The 12,113-nt window shown below is 32.8% G+C and overlaps 2 protein-coding genes across 2 annotated transcripts; one reads left to right on the plus strand and one right to left on the minus strand.

Annotated features, from left to right (window-relative positions):
- Window positions 1-701: 701 nt before the first annotated feature.
- Window positions 702-1,634, minus strand: LOC106658496 (protein singles bar). The gene is made up of 4 exons (XM_014380496.1): window positions 1,434-1,634; window positions 1,169-1,351; window positions 944-1,078; window positions 702-776 (listed from the first exon to the last, which is right to left on the minus strand). The coding sequence occupies exons 1-4, from the start codon at window positions 1,632-1,634 to the stop codon at window positions 702-704; spliced, it is 594 nt and encodes a 197-aa protein (XP_014235982.1).
- Window positions 1,635-4,566: 2,932 nt separating this feature from the next.
- On the plus strand, window positions 4,567-8,483 carry LOC111693904. The gene is made up of 3 exons (XM_023460034.1): window positions 4,567-7,555; window positions 7,626-7,828; window positions 7,918-8,483. The coding sequence occupies exons 1-3, from the start codon at window positions 4,893-4,895 to the stop codon at window positions 8,298-8,300; spliced, it is 3,249 nt and encodes a 1,082-aa protein (XP_023315802.1). The 5' UTR covers window positions 4,567-4,892; the 3' UTR covers window positions 8,301-8,483.
- The last annotated feature ends 3,630 nt before the right edge of the window (window positions 8,484-12,113 follow it).

Raw genomic sequence — 12,113 nt, forward strand, 5'->3', positions numbered from 1 at the left:
TATGCATGCATCGTTCCACACATTGCCGGAATAATGAGAGAGCGAGGAAATGCTTTAGACGCGTTCTCGACTCCATGTGCAGACCTAATGAGCTTTTCTTTCCTACGTAATATACTAATATCTGATCAAGGGCTTTGTGGCTGATGTTTCGATCGCGGTATATCATCTTAATCAATCGTCGATCATCTATGCTACTTGAATAGTTTTATTTCCGAGTGATGATGAAAATTCCATAAAGAAGTTTTTGTACGCTTATTTTTCATATTGAGGCGTTTATACACGAAGACGGACAATCGCAATAAATAACATGAATTACTTCAAATAAAATTTTATCCAATAAATTATACCTTCACGGACCAGAAAATATATTTTGTTTTATTAATTTTCCATTTCATTTTTATACAAAATTGATCTCAATAAAAAAAGCTACGAATCTTCTTAAATTCGATTTTTGTCAAACATAATTGATTACTCATCTATTTGTTATATAATGCGAGATTAAATTTTACTAAATTCGTTGCATGTAATATCATAAAAATTTTACATTTGCTTCGATATCGTACAAATATATATATACAATTATACATTCTATCTAGTGGAATCGTGATCATTATTTAGCGTGAATTTTCGATTGACGCTAGAGTTGCTGGAAGCACTTTGGCATTGACTAGTTCAAAAATTTGTCTTTTAATTTGATCTAACTAGTGCGCCACAAAATCTTTGAACGAATAAAAAGCATCGGCTCCGTGCAATATACCGGCAACGGTACTTAGTGCCTGAAAATTCAAAGATAGAACGCGTTAGAAATTGTTGTTTTTTTTTACTCACAAGACATTTCTACATTTCAGCGTGATATGAATAAATTGATTTATACGCAAATGAAAAATGTCTTGGGCTCGCATGTACGTATTTTAGGCATTGTCTAGGTACATTGTGAACTTACATAAACACCAGTCATGCCATAATAAACGCTCGGCGTCGTGAAGCTAATCGTCCATACGAATATTTTCGTAGCAAACGCCATGTAGACTGCCGAAGTCAAGTAAAAGAAGCAGGAGACTATGTTGAACATTATTTCCTAGGACAAAAGGAAGAAACATGGTTTTATTACGTCCATGGATGTGTAAATATGGATAGAAAAAAAAATTGAATCACGCAAATGACTTACGAACAAGGAAGCTCTTATGAGCCTATAGGATCTTTCCGAGACTATGTAGATGAAGAGCAGAATGGCCGAGGTGAAGAAGCAGGCCGAAGACGTGGTCAAGGATCCCTCGAAGGCCGTGCCGATGGTCGCGTGATAACGAAGCCCGTACTCGATCAGCAGGTACTGAATGACACCGCTGAGCAACTGAAAAACGAGCCCAATCAGATCGACAATCGCTACCACAGGAGCAATCGAATGACTTTTCTTTTTTGTTTCTTGCACTTACGGTCTGTACGAGTTTCACCAGTCCAACCGTGCTGGCGAGGAACGAAAAGTGTATGCAGGTGCAGCAGCGCATGAAGCAGCAGGAGCAGCCCTCCTGAGCCGGCGTATCCGTCGTGGCCATTTTTATGATCGGACCGCGTGGACTGCTGCTGAACGCGCTGACCGGCTTTTTCGGCCCATCGGCACGCGCGAATTTGAACATTTTTTTTCTATGGCTTTGGATCGTGCCCCGACACTGGCTCGAATCGCGACTGATCGATCGAACGTTATAACCGATTCCGTTTGAGCCCGACGACACTGCCTTGGCGAGCCTCGGAAGGAAGGAAGGAAGTCACCTTGACTGTGCTAGAACGAGCGAAGAACTGCGATCGGATTGCCAAGCCCATGGCCCAACGAGACCGAAATGAGATAACTGGTAGGGAGAACGAGGCGCGTGTCGTTGCACCCCCCGCATAGCTCCGGCTGCCGCTGCCACCGTCTGCGCTTATTTCGGGACGCGGATATACCTTATAGGCGCATCCCGCCGTATAGGCACCGACTATGCTCTATACGTGTCGAGACGCGCGTCGCTGTCGTTTCGCCGACTTTTTTGCCCTTTTTCGCTCTTTTCCCTACTCCGTCTAAACTTTCTCTCTCATCTACTACTACCGCTGCTACTACTGCCACTGCTACCGTTTAATAATGGATCTAATGCCTTTTTTTAAACTGCCGTCTCGTTCGAACTTGTCTCCGGATGTCGCGCTCGAATGGGAAGCGAGAAATGTCCATAGCGGAAAAACAATATCGAGTGCGGTCTTTATAATAGACACTTTGCGTCCTATAGTCGATGTCTTAATGGATCAAGCTTGTGGGGAATGCCAATGTAACGATATTATAGCCGCCCTACGTAATAATGGATTTCGTCATGTGCCGTTGCCACCGCTCACGCCTGTCGTGCTTATGGCTGTGATGATGCTCGTGATTATTTTTGGCTTCCTCGGCTTTTGGTACTTTTTAAACAGCGGCTTAAGACCGTATCCGCTCAACGCCGAACATGATCTATGCGTGCAGCGTCAAGTTCCTTCGCGTCCTGCTATATATAATACGAATCGTACTCTGCTAAAATAACATCGTCTATCATCGAGATTGTTCCGTTTTTCAACCAAATTTTTCTTTCGCGATCGTGAAACTAAATATCAACCTGACTACTTGCGAGTGATGAGAAACAAATTTTATTCAATTATCATCGTCGTTTCAAATTACAACTTGGAGAACTTTGGATTTTTCATATGATGTATTACTTCAATCGCTAACTTTTAATCACTTTTTAAAATTGAGTACATGGTTTTTTTTCGATTTAATATTCATAACGATCTTATACTGGTTTAAATCATAATATGCCCTCAGAGAAGTGCAAAAAAAAGTTAACAAATCACAATAACCCTTTTTTTTTAGACTGACTGCAGTCATTTAACTTTTAAGTGTAAGATCTATAATTGATACATTTCTTTTATCGTAGACGATTCCTCGATTTATATAAAATTTTCAAAATAATAATTTTAATTAGAATAAATTTTAAATTCCATTGTTACGAAAAAACGAATAGTCATACTGGTAGCAAAGACTTGCAAACAATTGAATTCGATTCGAAAACAAGTCATGCGTAGTTATAAAATAAGCCGCTATTGATACATTAGCGAAGAACTTCCTCTAATAAATACTTTTATGCAACAGGCACAGAATGTATTTTTTTGCACAAATGAAGACTTACAGTATGAAGCGACTCCATTTTAAATTTTCTAATGCTCGTATTCAACCTTTCTTCATCTTTATGAATCATTCATTATTTGGTCTTAAATTTAAAAAACTGCTCCTCTTTCACATTATCTGCTCAAATATTTAAAAAAAACTTCAACTTCAAGAAAAAACGAATAAAACAAAATATTCCAAAAATATTAAAAATACACGCATATTTCATTTTCAGGACTTAATTTGTAGCTGCTCCTTTATCATAATTAGTGCGCGAGAATTCCAAAAAACGACTGCAACCTCGTAAAAAAGAAAGAAAAACAGATAAAAAGTTTTACTTCTCGTAATTTTATTATCCTATATCACATGTAATCCTACACACAAGAAGTGAAACTCCCGGGCCTCTTTCGTTTTGATTGATTTTTTTCTGGAGTATATCGACATACCAGTGCTGAAAGATGCCACTTTGGTGCTCGGTATTTCTGCGTTTAAAGCTTCAACTTTAACTATTATCTTCATTTCAACGCAAGATTCTGGAAAAGCATCCACTTTACTTCTAAAACATGAAACATTAACATGGTGTCACTTCAGACGCGGAAAAAACCATCCTTCAGAATCGAGCGCCGAAGTGGCATCTTTCAGCTCGAACGCGAAATGGCATCTTTCTGCTCTGCGAAGCGTCATCTTTCAGCACTGGCACGTCGATATGTTGTTTTAGTAAAATAGCATAGAAATGAAAAAAAACCTTTAACAATTTAAACCAAAAGGAAAAATGACTTTGAAGTTTCATTTTGAATGCCTGAAGATACAAGAAGACATCTTATGAGAAGGTGTCGTTTTTCTTTCTGGTTTTACTCTTTGCACTCTGATGCAGTTGCATAATGATATTTAATTTACTTCTTTAACTGATACAAAAAAATTGGCAAAATTTAATAACACACTGAAACATCCTTATCGCCATCATGAGCCTTAGTCTGCACTCTGCACCCGCCAAGACAATAAAATATAAATCTTGGTTCCGAAGCTTCTCGATAATTATATCACAGCAAAGAATAGGTAACTCATAGCGTGTTGATGAGTATGGCAGCCAATGATGCCGCTTAGTGATCGCAGAGTGCGAGCGGTTCGGCGCGTACTCGTACAACCGAGTTTATTGTATTGTATACTGATCTATACGTGTATGAACTATAGCTATAAATTAAGAGTTATTAATTAATAACCATAGTCTTTTATATTATTTATGTACTTGGTAAGTTATATTATAGATTGTCGTGGTAGCACAGCGCTGGACAATTGCAACGCCCGATCAACCAACTACATGCCGCTAAGGCTCGCTCGCGGTTCACTCGTTTTTCACGGAAAGTACGCTGCATGCTGTACTTAACGATCTATAATTTTAAATCAAAACAAAAAAGTAAAAGAAGTTCATGAAATATTAGAAAATGTGTTGAAAATCGAAAACTCAAAGTTGATTCCTTTGTCTGATGTATCGATTTACCAGAATATTTGTTTACATAATACTCACCGATCGATAGTGGACTGTCGGTTAGAATGCAAAGCGCGGGAATCCCGGCACACCGCTTTTCAAGTCAGTACATAAACAGCTGCCGCTGCGAAAGGTGTTGTAATTCTTTTTTTGTCTTGATATCTTTTCTAGACTTTAGGTATAGTTATTAAAAACTCCTATAAAAATATCAAGTTTGTTTAATCTGAATCGACAAAACCTCTAAGAATGGAATTTGATTGGCTTTGGCTTTATCGCAATCGTATAATCAAGTGGAAAAGCAGTTTTAAGTGCATTTTGTGTACTTTTGAATTTGGAAAAGATTACGTCAATGAAATCAAAATCCATATTGAAGATAATCCTTTTCATATCAAAGGGATTAAGAAGATAGATTGTGAATTGAAAGATTCTTTGGGTAACGAGGTTATCCCGTCAGTGTGCGAAGAAATAGTGAAAAATTGTATTTTTTTCAATACCAATGACAATCAACTTAGATGCTATCTGTGTAGATATACGTTTCCATGCTATTCTGACGTTTTAGAACATGTGAAAACTCGAAAACACCTGCAAAAAATTAATAATAACAAAAATGCTTTGAGTTCTTTGAAATCTAAAACATATGTTTTCACGAATGATTTATATTGTAAAACATGCAAAGTTTTTTGTCTTACCCCCATGAGTACTTTGAAGCATATTATGGATCATTTTCCTAAAATGCTTCCACATTCAACCAGTTTTGATATCATCAAAGTCTTCAATTCTCATATAGTATGTTCTCTATGCAATATTAACATTAGTTCTGACAAATTAGAAGATCATTTAAAGTCTACTCAACATGTGAAAAGGAATAATTTCTTGAAAAGTAGAAAACCAATACTTCAAGAAAATCAGATTTCCACAAATGAATGGAAGCTTATTAAACAGATTTTTTTCAACTTTTTCAATATTCGTACTTGGCGTTGTAGTAAATGTGAAACTGACATTCCAAATGAATTTCATCTTATTCCACATTTTATGGGAAGGATTCATCAGTTAAATGCTATGAAAAATGTTAAGTGGAGTGATCATTTGATCAAAGAAAATATTATCTCTTATCATTGTTACTTGTGTAATGAATCATTTGGTACTGATATCTTTTCTTTGTTTTTTCATTACTATACTTCGATTGAACATAAAATAAAACTAGAATTATTTGATCAAATTTCCAAGCAAAATCATCTGAATATGATAGAAATAAAAGGTACAATTTTTGTTGAGTGTTCATTATGTCAAATAAAAATGAACGATATGGAATCCATTAACGCTCATTTTAATGAAACAAAACATAAATCTTGTGTAATTGCGAATAAACAATTACCAATTTCTGAAATGAAATCATGTAAGACACAATGTAATGAAAAAACCAAAAACAAAGAGACAAAAGTTAGTAAAGTGAAAAATGAAAAATCAAAGACCTCAGAACTAGCATCATCAAAAAAAGAATCAGAATATCATTGTACTGAAATGGCAAGAAACAAAACAAAAGAAAAATTTGATTATTATCCAATAGCTGATGAACAATTTCAACTAGATGTGCTTGACATTATAGAGGATTTAGATGGACTTCGATTAAATAAAGTTAAAATGAATAGATTCATTCCAGTTCATAAAAGAGAATCACAATCAAAATCATGCAACGTGCAGGCAAATAGAGTTTCAATATTTGATCAAAATATTTTAAAAAATGGTACTCAGTATATAGACTTATGTATTAAACAGGCCAAAACAAATATATACAATACAAGTAGCATCAAACTAACTAATATAAACTTGAGCATTAATTTCATAATTAAAGTCAATGATGACCATTTCTGTTTACTTTGCAACAAACAATTTTCCAGTGAGGTAAATGTTATAATGGAACACTTTTTTTCTAAAGATCACATTAAAAATCTACAAAATCAGAATAACAGCCTAACTAAAACAGAAGATTCATCAAATATATCCAATGATAATTTAACATTTGCGTTACCTTATATTTCACACACTACAAATGAATCTTTTCATTGCCATGCTTGCAAAAATGACATTGCAGAATACAATGTTTTTGAACATGCTCTATCTCAGAATCATATGCTAAAATGTGAGAACATGAAAAAAAATGCTTTCAATATTCTTTTGAAAATCATGACTCTCTTGAAGAATACATGGTATTATGCTCAATATTTTAATTGTCAAGTGTGTAACATGAAATATCAGATGGAAATAGAATTTGTTGAACATTTAAAAAATGAAAACCATTGTAAAAAAGTAAAAATGTGCATTGAAAAAGGTGAAGTACTGGAATTTCATACATGTTATGCATGTGTAACATGCATTTATGGAGATTCCAGAAAATATTATGGTCATTGTGATGATATTTTCCATAAACGCTACTTAAGTAAGGGTGATTATAATGTTTCAAAAATGATGCCTCCCTTGATAGATTTGTTAAGTAGAATAGAAGATAAAAAACAAAAATTATTATTTGAATCAGATTCAATTACTTTGGAAAGCTCACAAGAAAACAGTTTATTAAAAGCTGTTGAAAAAGTTGTTGAACACTTATATCCTAATGCAAAAGCATATAAATTTGGTTCTAGATGTTCTTATACAGCTCTCTCTAATAGTGATTTAGATATTTTTTTAGATTGTGACAACATGTACCATGAAAACTTTGATACTTCATTGAGCCATAAATATTTATCATCTGTGATCGATTGTTTTAAAAATCTAGAAGACGAATGGTATATAGAAGAAACATTGTTTGATACCAGGGTTCCTATTATCAAATTGCGTCATTATCCTACTGATCTCAAGTGTGATATCTCTTTTTCAAATGGTTTGGCTTGCAGAAAATCTAAACTTGTTAGGTAAGTAATTTATATTTCTAATCAAGTATACCTTTAGTACTATTGTTATAAATTAACTTATCATTTACAGATACTACAATGATGCTTACAAAATGTGTAGAGAGCTTATTTTGTACCTTAAAAAATGGGTAATTTTTTCACAATTATCAGGTACAGAAGGTATTTCAACTTTCACTGTATCGTGGCTAGTGATTTTTTACTTGCAAGTCAAAGGTGTACTTCCAAGTGTTTATGAGTTAATAAAATGTCAAACTCGCTCAATAATTATTGATGGTAATATACGTTTATGTAATTTTTATAAATGTATATGAATTATTTTACTAAGAATATTTGATAATCAACTAAACAACTAATTATTTCAGGTTGGGAATGTGGATACCAGAAAAATTTTTGCATCACTTCCAATGATTCTAGTTTTGTAGAAAATCTTGTTGGACTGTTTACATTTTATGCAGAATTTGACTATCAGAAGTATGTTATTTGTCCGTATTTGGGTTCGATAATAGAAAAAGAAAAGTTTGCTACCAAAGAATTACCAGCTGAGCTTACAGCTATACTTAATGATAAAAATAGAAAGGCTGTATCACTTTTCCGATTTGATTCTCCAATGTGTATGCAGGACCCAACAGATCTTTCTCAAAATTCCACCAAAGCTCTTAGAAAACGTCAACTCAGATGTTTCAAAGAATATTGCTCATCAAGTGTCGACAGAATTATATCTGGACAACAAGCTACAGATTTATAATAAATCTTTTTAATAACTTTTTTTTGAAAATTATTGTTTTTAAAACATTACGACAAGAACTCATGATTTATAAACGGAATGCAATTATACTGACGTTATCACTATCATTGTTCAAAATGTTTATGAAACATTGTTTTAAATTTTTTAGAAAAAAATTTTAATGTGCTATTTTCATATTTTAATTACTTACTGAATTTTAAAATGTATGTAGTAATATATACATGTACAATATACTGCTTTTGAACGTTTTTTATTTTAATAAAACGATTTTATACAAAATATTTTACGTATTTTTATTATCGTTTTCTTATGAATGTAATACATTTTTAACTTTCGATTTATCGGTTTAAACTTCCTAAAAGTCTACTTTGTACACAAAAACTCATTATGAAAAATTAAATCACGACTGATTCAATATGCTAAAAGGTAATCTTAAAAGATTAACGCTAGATGAAAAAATAATTCAAGTCATAATTTTCACGGCTGTATTTATTTGTTGTATGTAATAATTCGTATTTGGAGACTATATCTTGCGTTGGAATAATATTTTTCTCTTTCTAATTAATTATAATCTTAATTAACAGAAGAAAAATATTAAAATAATCAAACTTGATCGTAATTATACTGAAGGCCTTCAAATTTTGAATCTATCTGTATTCTATGGTATTGGTATGGTCGCGCGTATTGGTTTTAGACATTTAACAGTATTATACATTTGACAGTACCATTAATTTGATACAATACGCCTCTTTAAATGGTATGATTTTTTGATAAATTAATTAAACATTCACAAACTAAATAGATCTTTAAATTTAATTACATGTTTACACGAATAAATAAAATATTAAAGTTAAAAGAATGTAGACATAGGTAGGATAGATTAAAACAACGAATACAGTTACATACTCGACTGCGTTAAACTTTGTTATTAGCACAATTAAACAAAAGTTTAACCATACCCTTTTGTCACCAAAATGTTTCGTTTGTTGTAAAGAAATAAAAAGAATTAGAATGCACAGTATGATTTATAAGGAATCCAATCAAATATAGTTCACAAATATCTAAACCGAGTTGTCTTACGACATTTGACTCAATTGAAACGCGTTTTCGAGCCTACAGCTAGTTTCTGTTATGAGGAAACAACACGTTTTCATAAATCGTTTGTTTTACGAAAATTATTAAAATACATAAAAAAATCGATGTGAAATCTATGTAAAATAATGACAAATTTTACGATGAGACGAAAAAGAATCGAAAGATTCAATCTGATGTGAGGAGTGCGCGAAAAGTGCAATTATTGAATGCAATTTTCTATCGGCATTTAAAAGATGGAAAGAAGCTGATCACTCTTGAGTAGTCTTGTCTTGACAGTGTCGACTGTTGAGCGCTAGCCAATCACAGCGAGCGATCAACCAACTACACGCAGTTAAGGCACTCTCGTTCGCTGTTCGCGAAAGTGCACTGCGTTACTGCCGGTACATAGCAAGCTACCTAACAAGTTTCGCGTCAAAACAAAAAAGGTAAGGGCGTCGATCGAATGTATTAGTTAATATGTTGAAAATCTAATGTAAATGTTGAAAGCTCAAAGTTGATTCCTTTCTCTGATGTATGTGTATCGATTTCCATGATAAATGTTCTATTTTTTGTTTTCATTACACCACTAGCACTGCCGGTTGGAACAGTTATCACGTTACACGACAATTCACAAAGCGAAGCGCGGGAATTCCGACACAGCGATCGTCAATTTAGTACACTGGTGCTGTGGTTGCAACATCCAAACGGCTCTGTGATTTTTCTCTGTACCAATACCTTATCAACCTTAGTTATTGAAGGAGTTCATCTGTACTCAAGTAGTTCAACGGTAAAATTTGCAAAAATGGCATTAGATTGGAAGTGGCTTTGTCAAAATCGAATCATTTCGTGGAAAAATAGTTTCAAGTGCATTTTGTGTACCTTCGAATTCGAAAATGATAGTGTGGCTGACATCATAAGTCACATTGAAGCTCCTTTTCACGCTGAAATGAGCATGGATATGAACTGCGATTTAAGAGTCTCAAGCGGTAAAAGGCTTTCCAAGTGTTTTGCAAAAAAAATAGTGAAAAATTCTATTTTTTTTAATTTCAATGCCAATCATCTCACATGTTATTTGTGTGAATTTCAATTACCATGTTCCTTTATGATGCTTTTGCAGCATGTGAACAGTTCTAAACACGTCAAAAAAATTAAACTCAATAAAAGTTCTACAAATTCTGAAACCTATATTTTTTCAAATAATTTGTATTGCAAAAAATGTAAAATTCATTGCAAAACTCCCATGCTGGCTTTAAAGCATATTATGAATCATTTTTCCGAAATTCTCAAATATCCGAGTATTGACATTATCAAAGTTTTTGAAAGTTATATAGCATGTTCTCTGTGCAATATTAACATTAGTTACAACCAATTAGATGAACATCTAAAGTCTTCTCAGCATGTTCAACGTAGTAATTTCTTGAAAAGTATACATCAAAAACCAGTAGAAAGTCACATTTCTGCAACTGAATTGATTCGTATTCAAAGTATTTTTTCCAAATTGTTTGAAATACGTACCAGGTGCTGTAAGTGTAATGAAAATACTTTAAGCTCGTCACAACTTTTTCACCATTATATCGAAAATCATAGATTGAATTCTGAAAAAAATATGCAGTGTAGTGATCAGTTGGTCAAAGAAAGTATCATCTCTTATAAATGTTACTTATGTGATGAATCGTTTGATTCTGATATTTTTTCTTTGTTTTTACATTACCATACTTCAATGAAACATAAAATGCAAATGGAATATTTTGATAAAATTTTTTATCAAAATTATCTAGAAATAATAAAATTAAACAATACACTTTTCATAAAGTGTTCATTGTGTCAAATACAAATGAACGACATGGAATCCGTTAATGCTCATTTAAATGAGGTAAAACATGAATCTTGTGTAATTGTGAACAAACAATTATCAATTTCTGAAATGAAACCATGTGAGACAAAATGTAATGAAAAAACGAAAAACAAAGAGACAAAACTTAATGGAGTGAAAAATGAAAAATCTTTTGTAGTTATGAACAAACAGTTACCATTTTATGAAATGAAATCATGTGAAACACAATGTGATGAAAAAACAAAAAACAAAGAGACAAAACTTAATGGATTGAAAAATGAAGAATCTTTTGCAGTTATGAACAAACCATTACCATTTTATGAAATGAAATCATGTGAAACACAATGTGATGAAGAAATGAAAAACAGAGAGACAAAACTTAGTAGAGTGAAGAATGAAAACTCAAAAACATTTGAACCAATATCAAGAAAAAGAAAACCTGAAGAAGATAATTGTACAAAAATAGCAAAAAACAACAGAACACAACAATGCAGTTCCAATCCAGTAGCTAATAAACAATCAAAGACAGATGAGCTTGACTTTATAAACGATATAGTTGGACTTCAACTAAATAAAGATAAAATGAAAAAATTCATTCCAGTTCATAAAAGAGAATCACAATCAAAATCATGCAACGTGCTGGCAGATAGAGTTTCAAAATTTGATCAAAATATTTTAAAAAATGGTACTCAGTATATAGACTTATGTATTAAATGGGATAAGACAAATATATACAATACAAGTAGCATCAAACTAGCTAATATAAACTTGAGCATTAATTTCATAACTAAAGTCAATGATGACCATTTCTGTTTACTTTGCAACCAACAATTTTCCAGTCAGGTATATGTTATAATGGAACACTTTTTTTCTAAAGAACACATTGAAAATCTACAAAAACAGAA

Source organism: Trichogramma pretiosum, unplaced genomic scaffold (assembly GCF_000599845.2).
Source record: "Trichogramma pretiosum strain Unisexual culture from Peru unplaced genomic scaffold, Tpre_2.0 scaffold10, whole genome shotgun sequence".
Lineage (NCBI taxonomy): Eukaryota > Metazoa > Arthropoda > Insecta > Hymenoptera > Trichogrammatidae > Trichogramma > Trichogramma pretiosum.